The sequence below is a fragment of the Xiphias gladius genome, chromosome 15 (assembly GCF_016859285.1).
Source record: "Xiphias gladius isolate SHS-SW01 ecotype Sanya breed wild chromosome 15, ASM1685928v1, whole genome shotgun sequence".
In the NCBI taxonomy this organism is placed as follows: Eukaryota; Metazoa; Chordata; class Actinopteri; order Istiophoriformes; family Xiphiidae; genus Xiphias; species Xiphias gladius.
The window spans coordinates 9,119,593-9,138,247 of record NC_053414.1 but is presented as its reverse complement, the minus strand read 5'-3'; the positions used below and the strand labels follow the sequence as shown (position 1 = coordinate 9,138,247).

The 18,655-nt window shown below is 41.6% G+C and overlaps 1 protein-coding gene across 1 annotated transcript in view; it reads left to right on the top strand.

Annotated features, from left to right (window-relative positions):
• The window catches only part of LOC120800465 (protein sidekick-1-like), a 240,610-nt gene that overhangs the window by 185,815 nt on the left and 36,140 nt on the right, over window positions 1–18,655 (top strand). Inside the window, exons 21-29 of the mRNA XM_040146590.1 lie at window positions 3,303–3,498; window positions 7,088–7,186; window positions 8,382–8,573; window positions 11,878–11,999; window positions 12,086–12,198; window positions 14,051–14,201; window positions 16,610–16,850; window positions 17,180–17,202; window positions 18,560–18,619. Coding sequence (XP_040002524.1) covers window positions 3,303–3,498; window positions 7,088–7,186; window positions 8,382–8,573; window positions 11,878–11,999; window positions 12,086–12,198; window positions 14,051–14,201; window positions 16,610–16,850; window positions 17,180–17,202; window positions 18,560–18,619 — 1,197 coding nt within the window. The remainder of the gene's footprint in view (window positions 1–3,302; window positions 3,499–7,087; window positions 7,187–8,381; window positions 8,574–11,877; window positions 12,000–12,085; window positions 12,199–14,050; window positions 14,202–16,609; window positions 16,851–17,179; window positions 17,203–18,559; window positions 18,620–18,655) is intronic.

The following is an 18,655-nucleotide window of genomic DNA, read 5'->3' as shown; positions in this document are numbered from 1 at the left end:
TATTTTCAGTAAATTATACAGCAAAAACATATTCAGGAAAAAAAACAGCTACCAGCGTAGTATAAAGAAACCTTTATGAAGTATTTAATCCTAGACCTGAAGTAACATGTATGGCAGCAGAAAGATCGAACTGACCTCTCCACAGCGCACTATAGTGTATCACTGAAGAACTGGGTCCAGTTCCTCCGGGGACAGCAGTGTACCATATGTGTTCTTCAGCACACTCTGGGTTTCCATTGCAATCTGGTTCAGAATGCACATGTTTCTATCGCAACAGCAGAACCAATCTTCCCAGCACCCTTTAAAAGTGGACTAGCATCAGATGCTTGAGGGTGCCAGATCAGCACTCTTTTATAGCAACCAAACTGTACTGTGCTGATAATAAATTACAACAGAAAACCTTATTTTACCATGACAGACTGGGTGCAGTGCAGCATTCTTAAGCCAGAGGGAAAAGCAGCCAGAAGTATAACCAACTTTTTTCTAAAAGCTTGGCTTGATTTTTGATTGGTTGATTGGTTTCTATTGCAGATTGTTGGGATAATATAATGTGTATAATGGAACAACAATTACAGTGTTAATTCTAAAGATTTCTTTTTTTAAATATATTTGGCAACACCCTTATCCCCTCAGTTTTATCCAAAGTGAGATATATAGTAAAGAATGTCGGGGGGGCTGTGCTGCTATAACCCACAACGCCCAAAAACCCCAGCATGGTTGTCTAGCAAGAAACATATTGACTAAAATAAAAACCAACTACAGCTCTGATGTGTCCTTAGGTTGTGTCCAAAATCACTCTGTCATTCGCTCATTATCTTCTCCCTATATACTGTAATAAGCCATAAATTGAGATTTTGGACACTTATTAATCATCATCATTTTGCGACATTGCTGACAGGTGTAGAGGCGCACACTGGTCATTTCTGCATCCATAAAATGGGACACAATGTGAGACTGTGTTTATAGCAGAAAGTATTACTACTGTACTACTCCTGCTTTCATTCTGTTGTCAGTGTTAGTGTACAGTTGTGTACCCTACAGATGTATGCAAAAGTACTTTGGGGTAGGCAAGTATTGACTTTATAGTAGTAATTTTGCAAATACCACAAATACTGTTAATTTGTATTGTATTTTTGAGATTTATGAAATGAAAAGTAACAGTATATTAACAGATGAAGAAAGGCTAATTTTTATGTCTCTTTGCTGCAGGAGTTGTATTAACTTATTTTCACTTCAAAAATCAACAAAATATGAAATTTGGCTAGGGGTGCTTCAAGGGGTGATTCAACAAGATGTTGGAAAGGTTCCTTTGAGATTCTGGTCCATGTTGACATGATTGCATCACATTATTTTTTGCAAATTTGTCGGCTCCACATTCATGCTGCAATTCTCCCGTTCTACCACATCCCGAGGCGGATTCAGATCTGGAGACTGAGGGAGCCACTGAAGTTCACTGAACTCATTGTAGGGCTCATGAAACCAGTTTGAGACGACTTTTGCTTTGTGAAATTCAAATGATGATTGATTGGTATTAAGGTGCTCAGAGTGTGCCATGAAAACATTCCCCGCACCATTACACCACCACCACCAGCCTGGACTCTTGACATAAGAGCAGGTTGGGTCCATGGATTCATGATGTTGATGCCAAATTCTGACCCTACCATCTGTGTGCCTCAGCAGAAATCCAGATTCATCAGACCGGGCTCTCCATCTCACCACAGTTGTAAAGAGCGGTTATAGTTACTGTACCCTTTCTATCAGCTTTAACCAGTCTGGCCATTGTCCTCTGACCTCTCTCATCAACACGGTGTTTCCGTCTGCAGAACTGCCGCTCACTGGATGTTTTATGTTTTTCGCAGTAAATTGAGTAAACTCTAGACACTGTTGCGCGTGAAAATCTCAGGAGATCAGCGGTTTCAGAAATACTCAAACCAGCCTGTCTGGCACCAACAATCATGCCACGGTCAAAGTCACTGAGATCACATTTTTCCCCACTCTGATGTTTGATGTGAACAATAACGGAAGCTCCTTACCTGTATCTGCATGATTTTATACAATGCACTACTGCCACATGATTGGCTGTTATATTTTTTATAATGATAGGGATAAATAATGCATATTATATATCCCTAGTATAAGTAATAGGGATTTATACTGTACAGCGACAGTGTGGAGAGAATTACGCAGGTGTGGGTTGCAAACTATATGACATCAGTAATACTCCCCATAAAAACAAGTCTATTGCCTAATCAACAGTGTTGGTTACTGTTATCATTTACTGGAAGAAAGAGGAAATCGCTTAAAATACGTCGGAAGCTTTGAGACAGCATGTGAGACAGTGAGTAGATGAGCTGTGAGACATTAGGCATACAGGTCAGACTTTTTGGAGTTGATGAATACTGATGCAGATAACAGCTTTGCTTTGCACACCTACGGGCAATGCAGCAATAACAAATATGTTAATGTACACTCACCAACAATATGCCATTAAAAAGACATTGGGAATTCTATTATCATATAAATCCGGTCTGTAAACAATTTTTTTTTTTTTTTTTTTTGCAGTTACACACCACTCACCCATTTACACTCATTGCACTGCTTAATTCTGATGAAAACTTGGCTCAAAGTTCGGGTTTTTTTTATAGTATAAATATGGGTACCATATCACAGTGTTGCCCATGGCTTAGCTCTCATTATGAATATGTAAGTGTATGCTCTTCATCGTTGTTTTTGTGGCTAAAGCAATAACACAAACCAAACTATTATGAACTACTGTTCCGAATACAAATCAAGTCTCACAAAAGAGACAAATTAACCTTTCATTAGGCATTTAGTTGGACTGATATTCAAACTTAGTGTTTGTCCTCAAATGCTGTTATGACTTATAATGGCCTGGTGGCAGAAATTTATGTTAAGTGGTACATTCATACGTAAATAAATGCTTAGATTTTGTTTTGAATGCAGATAACTTTTCCTGTGAGTGAAACATGAATATTGTTTTGCCATTCTGACAAATTTGTAAATAGCATTTGGCGGTTTTAAACTTTAATGACAAAAAACCCTTGGGTATCAGCCTAATTTAAAAAGATTTGCTATATTCCATACTGTTGTACAAATAAGTTTCGTCTCATAAATGCCGTCTGAATAATAAGGTTTGGATTCGGTAGCCTGAAGTTAATAGTCAGACTAACAAACAAAATAACTGGAATGAACATTTTAGGTGCAGTGGTGACCTGTTGGATTCATTAGATATTATTTGTCACCTAGACGTCAACAATGACCATTTTTCTCATTTAACACAGCTGCTGGTCTGGCCAGAGCAGTCTCCAGAGGACATTATAGTAGTAACCATCACCCCGGACTACCCAGGGTCACGCCATACAGGATTAGTCAGCGGACTCAAGAAATTTACCTGGTACTTTGGCACCACCCTTTGCTTCACAACACCTGGAGACGGGCCCCGCAGCCCACCCACCCTGCTGCAGACACATGAGGACAGTGAGTATACACGCACACACACACACACACACACACACACACACACACACACACACAAACACACTTCAATTTGAATAAACCTAGAACACAACACATAGAACACTCTATCAGCCTCTCCTATGAATAATAATTAAAGTGTATTGACTTGCTCTGTGTTCAGTCCAGCTGTTTCTATCAGTGTGATACACAGCTGTGTACACAATATCTACCCTCCAACATCTCCTGTTTTGTCTCGGGCTCTTACTTCAGTTTCTCTAATTTTTAATCTTTTTGTTCTTAGTTTCCCCTCCACCTCCCTCTTATTTTTCCTCCACTGTGTCTCTTTAAAGGGAATTGATTCATATGTTTTCAGGCATACCTGCTTTTATAGCCTATTGTTCCATGGATAAACATAATAGCGGCCACTCCCAATTGCAAGCGCACATACAAACAGTTGCACTATGAAATAAACACAATAGCCTATAGGCAGACAGACAAGCAATTATTACGAACCAGCAATTATCGAGTGGGAAGGGATATTAGAAGTCAGAGGCGAACACACACAAACGCACATCACGTGCACACACACTTACACGTGTTCACATAGCCATGGACAGGTATTGATTAGGTGCTAGGTGTGTTGCAGTGTTAACGGTGGGTGTAATTCTTGCTTGATGATAGCTTTTTGCATGTGTGTGTGTGTGCGCATGCATACCTATCCATCGGTGGACTTCCCAGTCATTACACTCTCACCAACTGTGGACCAGTGAGCCAGCAGGGGATATTTTGGAGGTCCACAGTTGGGCATTCTGTAAGTCATGCTAAATGATTTTGTGTCTAAAACTATGTTTTTAATTTATTTTAATTTTTGCCAAGATGGGACTGGCAGTTTTTTTACAAATCATACTCAGCACTGCTTCTGCAGGCTCGAGCAGGGATTTTAACGACTCAGTCAGACAAACGTTTTTTCACACTCCTCCATAGTGTGAATGGCTTTGATCCCCAGGCAGGCTTTCAGACTACAGGGCAGCTATTTTACAAACTACATACTGACGGAACCAGTCTCCTTAAAAACCGTTTTTTGTTATCTTTTTGTACGAGAATACAAAACTGCATTTGAATGCTTTACTGCAGGGCCAATGCAGTGTCAAATAGAGAGTTGTAAAATAATACTTCTTGTCTATATCTTCCTTTTCTCTCAAAACTCTCCTCCATGTTGCAGCAAAATGTTATCCACTCATGGTTTTCCATGACATAACCCCCTGCTTCTATCTCTCTCTAAGCACCAGGGAAACATTTTAATCACTCTGGCTGCAGTTGGATTGGTCTAGGTACCAACAGGGGCCAGGATTTGAACCCGACCCTGCAGCAGGGTCTGGTGCAACACTGGCAGCTTAAGGTCACGAAAAAAACCCAGCACACCACCGAGTCCCCTTCACACTGGGAGCATCTCTCTGAGTGCTTTTCAGTTTTCTCTTTGGGTGTTGGACTTCAAAATTCACTGAGCCTCATAAGGATGCTCACAACTTCAAAACTTACAAGCATTTGTCTAACACAGTGAGCTGTCTGGTCAGACAATTGAGCCTTCTTTTCTAGAGGCTTTCGAATATTTACTTTGAGTGCTGGTCTTCAGAATTCGCTGCAGATCCTAAGGTTCAAACCCAAGACATCAAAACTACAGAGGAGTCCTCCTATTCCCTGAACTATTTTAACAAAGACATTTTAGCTGTGTTTCTTAGAGATTTTGACTCTCTCTTTTAGATATTGGACTTCAAAACTCTGTGTGCCTCATGGGGGTTAAACCCAAATTGCCAATGCTACTGAACAGTCCTCAAATACTTGAGTCTTTCCTTTAGGTGCAGGTCCTGTTACTCCAGTGCCTTTCTTCTTGGCCACCATGATCTGCCAAAGGTCAGCCCAAATTTTCCTTTGGACAGCACCCAAAGGAAAGACTCTTTAATCACTCATATTCAAAAATTAACTAAGATGATCAAACTTTTGACATTATGGCAAAGACTTCTACATATTGTGTTGCAGAGATATCTACTGAAGTTAGCATGCTAACCAACTAGTCCCAGCCTGGCCATTCCGGTCTCGTAATCCCACTTTATACCTCAAGTCACTACAGCATTTAGTCTGCCCTAGGTCCAAGATGAGAGCATGAAGAAGTAGGAACTGCGAGTAGGCTATAAACCTGTGTTGCAGTCATCCTCTCTCTGCAACATTCCTCCATTCTTTGCTTAAGACCAGCTATGGACGTTGCTGCTCTAGCTGCTCTCCCTCTCCCTTGCGTTCTTCGCCCTTTCGTGGCTCTCCCTCTTCTCCTGCCAACACTGCATCTTCCCTCTCTTGCTGAATGGCCAGATAAGATGTGAAATCATCGTCATCAATCTAACAGTAACCGAAGAAATCAGCCTACCAGTTACATAATGTGTGTAAGGTAAACCTGTGTGAAAAACATTATTACCCAATCTATGTAGATTTGCAAGATGTCAACAACTGCCCTATGCTGATGTTCGATTTATTCAAGCTAACGCTATCTCAACGTAAGGGTGAGGGTTGAAGCTTGGTTGTGGTTGGCCAGTGAGCCCAGTCCCAGAACTCACACGAAGCGCACTCTCATTTGCACCCCACATGACAGGCACACAGAGAGGGCCGGTAAAAGCTTGCCCGACAATGTGGTGGCCCACTGGGATTTGTCCCGGTATGCCCCATAGCCAGTCTGACTATTGCACAGGGGAAAGGGAGGGAAGAGGAAGGACCAAAGAGTGCATTTCCTTGTTTCTTACAATGAGGTGGACACCTCAGCTTTCTGGTAATATCCTTCACCTTATTTGTCTGAAGTATGAATGTGACAGTTGGCCAATTCTTACACATTGCCCCGTTAAAAGAAAATTAGAAACGCATTTTTTCCAGTTTTATTATGACAAAAAAAAGTATTTATTTTTTGTTGGATCAAAATGACTAGAAAAAGTGGTCCACACTGGTCGGCATTAGTCCACTGTTGGTAAGGTAGGAATGTGTGTGTGTGTGTGTCTGTGTGCATGTCTTTCTATGGTTGTGTGGACAAATTTTGGTTTGAAACCGTTGTTCTGAGGACATTTTGGGTTCAGGTTAGAATTAGGTTTAGGTTGGGGTTAGGGCAAGGTTTGGGGCTAGGCTTTCACTTGTGATGGTTAAGGTTTAGGTAAGGGGCTAAGGAATGCATTATGTCAGTGAGTGTCCTCACAACTAACTTAAGACGTGTGTGTGTGTGTGTGTCTGTGTCTGTGTGTCTGAGTGAGTGATTTAGTGAGTTAGATAGTGGGATTATGCGTGATTTGGGGTGTGTGTTATTGAATGTCGCTCAGCAGGGAGAGGGGTTAGAGAGGCATGGATAAATGAGAAATGACAGGCATGCGTGCAACTGAGTGCGTGTGTGTTGGTCAATGCAGATGAGATTAGGAAGTGGTGTGTGAAGTTGAAGAGAAGCAGGTAATAAGCTGTATAGACAAGAGATGTGTGTGTTTGTGTGCAGGGATGATTTTCTAAAATCTAAAATTTTCAAAATATAACCAATGTTATATGACATAAGTATGTTTTTTTTGTTGTTGTTTTTTTTTTTTCCCAGCACCTGGCCCCGTTCATCACTTGACCTTCACTGAAATCTTAGACACATCACTCAGAGTCAGCTGGGCAGAGCCTGAAGACAAGAACGGCATCATTACTGGTAAGAGCATTATAATTTGACAGTATAATTAAAGACTGTCCCAAACCTATAACAGTCACTGATTTCCTCCACTGCCTCCACCTTCCCTCCGTAATCAAGAAATTTTCACTCTACCATGTTATTTTCAGTACCATTAAGAGCTGTGATGGGTGAATCTTAAGTTAAGTTGAGTTAGTGTGCTCTTGCCAGAAAGTAAAACACACAAGGAATAGAGATAATATGCCCTTTGTTTCCAATTAAAAGGTATTCTTCTCAGGTGGACAAATATAGGGGGAAGAATGACTAATCAGAATAAAAGAGTAAAAAGTATCCCCTTGAGGCAAGCAGCAGTGAGGGAGGAACCATACAACTCCTACAGTTTCTTCAGTATTCTCCACTTAGTCACTTATTTTTCTGTCTGACTTCCACAGACATCCCCATGTCTCCGACACTGTTTATGTACAACTGATTCATCATCAGCTAATCCCTTCTCTCTGCAGCTTGTCTTCTCACATTATCTCCAACATGCCCTCAACACTCAGGGTGTTGTTTCTGTGGCGCATCACAGAGCTCAAGCCCCCCCCCCCCAAAAAAATCATTTTTCTTCAGCTCCTCCACGGCTCTGTTAGACAATGGTGTTGGTGAACATGACAAGCTGCTGTGAATTAAGTGATTACCCTACATTGTGTATGTGTGTGTGTGTGTGTGTATGAGTATGTGTCTGTGTGCTGACATTGCTGCAACATGTCCAACATTCATCAGGCCCCTACACAACAAGACCACGGTCTAACAGCACAAGGCTGCAGTGCCTTTACAGTCAGCTTACACACTCAGGAATGGGAAAATGCTTATTCAATCAAGGTCACCTTGCACATTTGCTCTTTTCTCCCCAACCTGCTTTTCATCCAGCACCTGGTGAGCAGGGAGACAGATGAGGGACCGTTCACTCTCTCCAGGGCTTAACACACAAGTGGCCTCACAAACACACACGCACATGTTTGAAGTTAGTGGAGTGTGATGCATGACTGTGAAGATGCAAAGGGACAGACAGATTTTGACTGTAGTTACCCCTCCCTCACTCTCTCCCTCCTTTTTGGCTCTGTACCTCTCATTATGTGTAAGTGCGTGTGCTTGTGCATGTGTGTTTATGTGTACACATGTCTGCTCATGTCTGTATGCACCTTTATTAAGCCAGTGTGTGCGCTACTCCCCGCAGGCTATGTATTGTGGTGGGAAGTGTCTGACATAGAGTCGAGTCGTGAGGAACGTTCTCTGTCCAACTCCACCCTGCAGTACCAGCTGACCGGCCTCACCTCCACCACCCTGTACACACTACAGGTGGCAGCGCTCACTGCCGCAGGACGGGGCGTGGTGACATCCTCCACCATCTCCACCGGAGTCCCACCAGGTACAATAAATACAAGCAAGCACACACACACATACAGTGGAGCTGATGACAGCGGTGTTTAAAAAAAGATTTTTCACTTGTGTGTACGTGTGTGTGTGTGTGTGTGTGTAGCAGAGTAAATATGACTGATGAGCTCTTGCAATGCCATTGTCTTTCCTCAGGCTGATAAGTGGCTGTTACTGTGCATTCATGAATCATCTCCCACACAACCAACACACACATAGACAGAGACACATAGACAAGAGTTAGTCACTTACACCGTCTTGGAGAGCGCTTTAGTGTGCAGTTTATCCGTGTGTGTATACCTTGTGGACACTACGCTTGTGTGTGCATGATGAGTTTGTATAACTGGACTAATGCCAGGTTGCAATCATTATTAGTGCTGATTAATACTGGAAATGTTGGGAACGCAGCGATGGGAGAGAGAGAGAGAGGGCAAGAGACAATCAAAGAACAGGACTGAAGAAGGGAGAACAGATAGAGAAACATAATGAGGGAAGAACAGGGAACAGAAAAATATGCAACTCTGAAGAACGGAAGACCAAAGTCTCTCAGAAATGGACAGAGAAGCAGAGAGGAAGTGGAGGAGATTGGAAGAAAAACCCGCCTCATGCAGCAGGATTTTTGTCCTAACATTTTCTGATTATTAATTTATGAATAAAAGCAGAAAAAGGGAAATCAAGATGGATACAGGCAGTTCTTAGATTTGGAAGTTATTCATTAATTCATGAAAGCAAAAGACTGAAGGAAAGATGGAGGACTGAAGACTAGGAAAAAGAACTAAAGAATGAGCAGAGAGAGTTGGAGAGGGAGAAAGAGAGAGATCCACCGAGCATAGATTCTTGTCTTGTTTATTTATTCATGTATTCATGGAGTTGAGAGAATTTTGTCATTCATCTGAGCAAGGCAGCTGATATCAACATTTCCACATTATAACCCTTACAAGTTTGCTGCATGCTCTTACAGAGCAATGGTAGCTGATAGCTGTAATTTGTCTTTTGTTGCACACATGTACTTCGCTGGCTCCGGAATAAATATTGCCTTGTTTCCATAATAACTGGACCCAGTCATGTTATATAGTCCTGTTACAATAAACACCCCCTCAGATATTCCACAAAATCTGTCTAATATGCCCTGGTGTGTTGATGTGTTACAACACATGGCTTTTGATTTAACACGTCGGCTTTAGAGATCTGTGTTCTGCCATGTTCAGCAAATATGATGTTTGTGATGCTGCAGCAGAGTTGGATGGATTACAGCAGATCGCACCAGAGCATTTACACCATCCAGAGATACTAAGTATTAACCAAACACAGTGAAGAGAGGTGGTTGAAAAGTGGGTCTGAACGGCTCGGTCTTGTTGTAATTGAGTGAGATGATTTAGGGTAAAGTGGATTGTGGTGATTTTTGATTAAATTTAATTATCAGAAACAAGCTGTCATATATTTCATTTGACGGGACTTGATGAGAACAAAAAAAAACAAAGAACAGGATTTTCAGCCTGTGTCTCCAGAAGCAGTTGAGCACATGTACCCCTTGCCAGACCAGTGCCGATTCAATTCATCTGCTGTCAGTGAAGAAATCTATTCAGAGCCAGCTATAAATTGTGTGTGGCATTTGAAAGGTGGAATTTAATTGGAATATTTAATTCTGGTTGAAATGTGCATACATAACATTTCATTCCTCTGTGTTTTACTTCAGGTTAACCAAAAAAAGGAAAAAACCTCAGCCCAGGAGAAAATAACAGTTGTCCTATGTTTGCTTGTTATTAGTCAGATTCAGTGCAACTTTCAGTTTGAATGTGACAGAAGGAACTACTCAAACTGAGCGGCACATGCCGGGAGTCAAACTTGGGCTACATCAATGATGCTATTGTCAGACAATTTCCTGCGCGCTGTTAGATGAATGAGTTGATTTCCAGTTGTTCTCTCTTCTAATTCTTGCTTTAAAGTGTGTACCATTTGCCAGTTACTCTTAATTATTTTAAGTTATACTCATGAAAATGGCTTTTAAAAGTTGCTCTTTCTACATTTTAATCATAGATTCTTTGTGGGAGGAAAGAAGTTGCAAAATACAAAGATACATTTGACTTAAAATATGAAGTTATTATGTCATGTATATCTAATGTGTTCATACTTACTACATACACATACATACTACTGGTTATTGTACATGCGACAGGAATTTAAAAGTGAGTGATCAGGTATAAATTTTGATTGATCAGACAGACAATAAATTACAGCCTGGAATGGACAGAATATTTTCGACAGGTTGACATGATTTCCAATGGTTTCAGCTTCTCTTCCCCCTCCTTGCTGCCCAGTCATACAACTCAGGCTGCCACGACTGGTCAGCACCCTTGCCTGTTTCCTGTCACTCATTATTCCCATAGAGATAGAACAGTGTTAGAATAAGAAAGGGTCAAACATAATTTATTAGGCTTGCAGCCTACTCAGACATTGATAGGCCTTAAATGGACTTTAGTGAACTGTGCATTTAATTCACCTCTTGCCGTCACTGGTGTTCAAATTTATCTCATTGTATCGCTGACCTCAGAAATATGAAATAAATTGCTCTGACAGAGAGAGATATACAGCTGCAGCATAAGTGCCTGCACTTAAGTCAAATTTAATTTTTTTTCTGTGACACGTTTGTTATTTTCTTTTTTTATAGCTAAGCATGGACACATGGACACATAAAAAAGGATTGGAAGCAATTTCTTGGCTCACTTAAAGCCTTTTTTGTACTTAAGTCATTATTGGCGATATGAGTTCCCTCTTCTTCTCTTTCTATTATCAGTGCTGTTGCTAGTGTAACTCATGTAGCTGTTCTGACAACATTTATTTTTATCAGATATGGCACACATATACATATTTTTAGACATTAATGGAAAGGTCTCTATATTAAATTATTTGTTTTGTTCATTTCTTTTGATTCCTCTTGCAATAATTCACCACGCTGTGATGCTACAGATCTTTTCTGCTTAAAAGAAACACAAGTCTTTGTAAATAAATGCCTATTGCACCTGGTTGCTGCAGCGAAAGCTAGCAGAGGTGTTTTTTATTTCAAAGAATTTGAAACTTACTATTGAAACATCTATTATGCAGTACGCAGACTATTTTTCTCTTCATAAATAACTATAACAATAACAATCCCACAGATTTGGTCAATAAATACTTTATATACCTGTAAGAATACATAAAGATGATGTCGACCCACCAGTACTAGCTGCAGTGGCAAAATTCTCAAAGGGTTTTCTTGTAGCTTTGAGTACAGTGGCATTCTTTCTGTTTTCTATCTGTAGAACTTCCTGGAGCACCATCTAACTTAGTCATCTCCAACATAAGCCCTCGGACAGCAACACTTCGGTTCCGCCCTGGTCCTGACGGAAAGACAGCAATATCACGATGGATTGTTGAAGGACAGGTGTGTTTGTTAGTGCCTGCTTATCCTGAAACACAGCAGGAAGGAAAGTGTTATCTTACACGCATTACGATATCCCTCTTTATCAGGTACTAAAGGAGCATGGAAAGGAGGAGGCTTGGAGAGTTGTCTACCAGAAAGACAACAAGCCAGATGCAGACACACTGGAGATCCCCGACCTCACTCCTTTCACTCAGTACCGGTGAGCAGCAAACACACACCACCCACACAAGAACATGGTGAAGTTCTACAACATGCACACAGACACACACACACACACACACACCCACAAACTCATTCACGCACATCTCACTCTCCACCAGTTTCTGCGGTATTGCTAGACTCAGATGAAGTTAGATAAATCATACAGACACACAGAGAGACAGTTCCATCTGAGACTTTTCTGTTTGTCAGCACCTTCACAGCTGCAGCATGCAGATCCTTATTACCCTCCCGCAACTAGCTAAAGGGAAGGAGAGGGGAGGAGAGGGACGGGGAGAGTGGAGAAGAAAGGTGATGAGAAAGCAGGAAGGGCAGCAGAGAGCATTAAAGAGGAGGAGAGACAAAAGGATAACAGACAAGGAGAATAGGAAATAGAGGAGGAGAGAGGGTTGTCTTTAATCCCTGCTCAAGGGCCATGGGGAGCCTGCAGTTTGTAAACGTGATCTATCTCCAACAGCTTCCTCCTCATTCTCTCCCTCTCATTCTCTATCTATCCGTCTATCTATCTGCTGTATTTATCAGTCTATCTCTGTCTCTTGGTCTTTGTATCTCCGTCTTCATCTGTAATGGGACTGCAGTGTGTGTGCACACTTTGTACACTCACAGGGATTATGTTGTCACAGGCGACACCAGTGGGACATGAGATGAAGTGATGCACTTGTCTGTGTTTCTTATCACCCGCTTTAAGTCCCTCTTTACACCCTGCTCTCTATCTCCCAATACAGGGACGAGAACTCATAGATGTAGTCTCTCACACGCTCACACATTTTTTCACTTACCCGCACTCTGAGGCGTGGATCCATTAAGAAGTAACAAAAGTAAAAAACGTTCCCTCATGGCTGTATATTTGTATGTGTCAACAGGTCTGCATAGTTATATCCCTTTTTTCCTAACTGATATTTGGATTCCTGAGAAAAATCAATCACAAATGTTCTCACTAGAGTTAGACACAAATAGTCCAAAATAGTTCTTCTTCACTGTTAGGTTTTTTTCACTTCTACAGTCACACGGTGTAATCAATTGATAATATTAGACACCCACTGTTCAATTTCAAACAGTGGACCCAAATGTCCAACTTCGGGCCCATTTGATATGAAGTGACTTCTTACTTTTTGGTCATGGTGTGTTTTAAGTCTCAAGCCCAAGTCGAGATAACCCTTATGTCACAACTGCTGGTAGCAGCACAGGTAGGGAGGACCCAAACACAGACACACACATGTTGAGTGAGGAAACTTTAATAGGTAAACTGAAGAGAGTCAGGTTTACAATCAGATGGACAGACAAGCATGCAGGCAGGTAAACAGACAGGCAGGCACGTATAGACAACAGGTCACAACACAGGGTTGGTAGCTGGCAAACAGAAGAACAAAAGGAAACATAAAGAGACAAACTGACAAGAAACTGGTGACAATGGCAGGTTTAAATAGTGGCTGGGGTGATGAGGGAACTGGGAACAGGTGTGTGAGTGGGTGGGAAAGCTCGGGTGATTGAAGATGGGAAACAGGTGAGCAGGTGGGTCTAGAGACAGGAAAAAAGTCCGGGAACATCTGGTGGGCGGATTAAGAATGGCTGGTCTAGGAAGAAGGGACAAACATGGTCAGGGAGAAGTGAGCAGGGGCTGTAGACGGGGGCCCAGGGGCACTGAGGAGCAGATTGTTCTGCCTGATGATATCATCAGGGTTAATTTTTTAAACTGTGAGAATCTCCCTCTGGAGCCACAGACCACTCTAGAGCCACAGCCACAACTGTGACAACTGAACTAAACTTGTGTAAAATTGGTGGAGTCGATGGTGGAATTGGTGGACTTTAACTTGGTTTTCTCTCTTCTCCAGGTTCAGGATGCGTCAAGTGAATATTGTGGGGTCTAGTCCCATGAGTGCCCCCTCCAGGCTGATTCAAACCTTACAGGCAGCCCCCGACACGCACCCCTCTAACCTAACCCTGCTGTTAGCTACACAGACCAGCCTGCGCTTAGGCTGGAAGGTACTGAAACACACACACACACACACAGATACACACTTAACTCGTAACCGTAAAACCTTACTCTGCCCCTTACACTCCTTCAAACAGTGTTCATTTGACTGATGGGGATTTTCTGTGTGTTTCTTTGCTGTGCATCTCTGTGTATTTGCTCTCTGGGTGCATATGCACGTGCATGTGTGCTCACCAGCAGCAGGACTGAACAGGTTGAGTGGCTGATGGCCTATAATCAGTGTCACTCCTGGTTATCAGCGTTAAAACTGATCCATCAAATTTCTCATTCACCATCCGGAGTGCTAGCAGCACAAACTGAAATATAATTTTCTCCTCACTGTCTTTTCTTTTTTGCTCTTGTTCCTGCCCTTCCTCCCTCTCTCTTTTCCTCCTCCTCTCTTTTACTCCCCCTTCCCCTCTTCTATTATAACATAAATAGAGGGCAGAGTATTTTCCATTTAAGAGCTGGAATGAGAAAAAGAGCCTGTCAAATCAGACACAGACACTGAGGCGCTATGGGCTACCTGTGCAGCATGCTAATGGGATTTTACCTGCATGTTAGCGCCCAGCCTGAGCTATGCTAGGTTTTCTGCTGTAGTGGAACCATCACAATGGGTTTAGCTAAGGCTGTTATTCTAAGCTGCATATTAAGGGTAATAAAGCTAATGTGACATTCTGTATTATGGATCCTAAATGCTAAGCCAAGCTAAATCACAAGGGTATTAAAATGACTAGATGTCTTACTTCCTTATCTGTTGCGCAGCACAGAGCAAACCACTGCACATTGTTGGTTAAAATTTTCAGTGAAATTATATACTGTGAGAAAGCTGTACTTCCTTCTAACATGATTTTTAGGGTACTGAATTTAGGTGGTTGTGGCTGTAATGCATAATGAAATGGTGGGTCACCGGCAGAGTAAAGAACATGAGGTGACAGAGAAAAAGCAGAGATAGAAGGAGGGAGGATGACGAGAAATGAGAGTGGAAGCAAGTTAAAGAGGGTGACATCAGGTGAATAAGACGGAAAAGCTGGCGATAGAGAAAAGGATCAGGTGATGGGACGTCAAAGGGGAGAAAACGGTAAGAAGTTTTTAGGATGTACTTTAGATTTTGACACATCAATTAAAAATGAACCCTATTCACATGTGAGTTGCGAGCGTGTGTGTGTGCCTTTTGTTTATATCACATTGTGAGACCTAAACTTGATATTCCACTTACATTGTTGGGACCAAACTCTTGGTGATTGAAACCCCTGAAGGGTACCAAGGTTCAAAATGTTCAAATTCTGCCCAGCCAGCCTGTTACTATGAGTGACCGGGTCCTACACAAGCTCACAGTTTTGGTTACTTCACGTGACACATGTCTGTCTTGTATTTTTGCACTTGCTTTTCTCAGTGGTTTTAAGTGGGCGGAGCTCATTTAGATATGATGATGTTTCATATTTCCATGAAGCCATTTAGAGTTTAGCAACACCAGGCTTAAAACGTAAAATCTGACAGTTGTGGAGTTGTTTGTTTACATTGCCAACGCTGTCAATAAAATTTGACAAAACCACACCTACACTGTCCTGATGAAGCAGATTAGTTGAGTTTTTGAGTGATTTTTTTTTTTTTTTTTTTTGCTTATTTATTCATGAATATTTAATGTTATAGAGAAATACATACAGTATGTGCCAAATGCGTAGTTCTCCTCTGAGGACCTGAAGTTGTATTATATGGATTTCTCATAAATACACCGACAGTACCTCTTCATGTTAGTTATGAGGAACTGTCATATTGTTTCATAGAGCGTTCGAGGTTCTGTGTTTTATTATCATCATTTTATTAATTACCATTTTACCAAAATTGGTGTCTTGTTCAATCTTCCTTTCAGCTCTTTCTCTATATGGATAGTTCTTCCATTAATCACAGTCAGAATTAATTAATTTCAGTGCAGCACAGGGTGGCCAAGTGCTGACACATTATAAGATACTTGCAGTTCAGGATTGGCATACTGACCCTCATTTATTAAGCTATTGTGGAATAAACTGCACAATATGTATAAAAAATGTGTAATAGTAATTATCCAGAAAATGGCTTAGACAGTTTCTAAGCAGGCATAAGTTTACTTTTAATGTTATGCTAAACAAGGTTATATTAGTGAGATTTTTTTAACATGCATAAGTTACCACCTTATATACAGTATGAATGTATATGTAACTGTTATAATACACTGCTCTGTCCGCAAAGTATGGTCATAATGACAACAGGCTGACATAAACTCACTACAAAAACCCATGCAAAGTTGATAAACTGTACCAGTGTGTCATTATTCCTATGGTCACATGTGTGCATGTCAAACAAGAAGGATAAATGGCAAAACACCTCTTTCTAATTTGCTCTTTTTTTTGCCCACCTCTCACTTTCCGTTACCCTCCAGCCTCTCCCTGAGTCCGAGTACAACAGCAGCCCAGAGACTGTAGGCTACCGGCTGCGTGTGTGGAGGACAGACGGGCAAGGGGAGGACAGGACTGAGGATCTAGACGGATCAGGAGGGACCAGTGAGGCCACAATAGAGGGTCTGAATCCCTGGACCCAGTACCAGGTTCAGATACAGGCCTACAATTCCATAGGACCTGGACCGTGGAGCAACACTGTCGCCGCAAACACTGCAGAATCTGGTACAAACACAGACCTCTTTCACTCCTGTTTCCTGTTTGCTAGTATCCAACAGAACACACCTTTCTCTGCCCTCTATACATTCCCTCTTATCCAGTGAGGGGACGATTGACAGAATGTGGGAGGGGATGGAGGAGATGATTGAGATAAAATCGAAGATTGAAGGTCGGTTTAGAGAGTGAAGTAGCACTGAGCTCTGTGTGTGTGTGTGTGTGTGTGTGTGTGTGTGTGTGTGTGTGTGTGTGTGTGTGTGTGTGTGTGTGTGTGTGTGTGTGTGTGTGTGTGTGTGTGTGTGTGTTCCAGATCCTCTCCTGGTGTTTGTGTACTCTAGTTCCATCTGGATCTCCGATGAATGTGACACTGACACACACACACACACACACACAAACACACACACAGATACACACACAATCCCAAGCTGGCATTTTCACTTGACCCTTCAGCCCATTATCACTTCTTCCAACACCTTCAGACACTCTCACACACACTGATGGAAACTGGTATCCCCACAAAAGTCTGATATAAGGCAAATATGATGTAATATGCTGTAACTGTTCCAGTTTGTTCTTCTTCCTTTTTAAAGCATTCAGCTACAATAAGTATGTTTCTTAAGGGGGTGGGGGTGGGGGATGGGGGGACTTTAATGTTTAATACCCTTTCTTAAAACGGCCTGTATCATGTTGTAGGCGAAACAATGGTTGGTTGGATTATACATTTATAAAAAATTGAGAATAATCCATAAAGCCCTTTGGTTTTGGAAGGAGCTTTGTTTTTAAAATTTAAAACACAAACTGAAGTTTAGGAAGGGTGAGGTGATGTGTTACGTAAACATGCATGATTTGAATATGCTTTGGAAATTCTGCATTGGTATTTAAGTCCAGACTTGCGACCCACTTAAGCAACATCGCCTACGGTCTATCGACATCTGCCGAATTACAGCTCATCCTTTTCTTGTGTTTCCATACTAAGTTGGAGAAGTCTGTCTTGCTGCAAACCCCGGTGGTGACATAGTTGACATACTCTGATGTGCAGGCTTCTAAAAAAGCTTGATAAATACTGTTGATGGTGAAGTGAAAGGTGCACTCATTTTTGCCTGAGTGCACCACTTACTGGCAGTCACAACCCTTCTTTTACACTCCCTGTAGTTTCACCTGCTTTTTGCAGGATCCCACGCACACCCTCCAGGGGTTTATTATAATGTACTCCACTTCCTTGTTTGAGTTTAAAATAAAGAGAAGATATGTACCCATTTTCTGTGTTTTTGCGGTATGGCTTTTCTCACTCAGTGGTTCATAGTGTATGTAGCCCCCGTCAACACAAGAAAGCACAAGCAAAATATTTTGCTAATATCTATGTGGCATTGGGTACAGCTCTTAATCTCCACCTAAACAAAACATAAGACAACAAAGCTTTAAAAAGGAGGGAATTCATCCTCAATTTGTGTGAACACGGTTGCGTTTTAAATACATACTATACATCCACAGAAGAAAACAGGCTGTGGCTGTGTGATATCAACCATTACCATCCAGTACTTTTAAAAATGTGCAAAATTCAGATCCTATCATGCACCATGCCTAAAGCACATCACGCTCTCCATCTGTGTGTTTTCTCATGCCCTCCTGAGGATCATGCTGACCAGCATGCCTACCGTGGTAATAGATGGGAAGTGGCTGCCAACAGCAGCTCTTCACCACCTTCCATCCCCTAGTAGATGAATAGTTCTCCAGCCTCCTGCCATGCACTCCTCATGACTGTTTCTGTTTTTAGACATGTAAGAGCTGATATTTTCCTTTTTAAAATGGTTTCA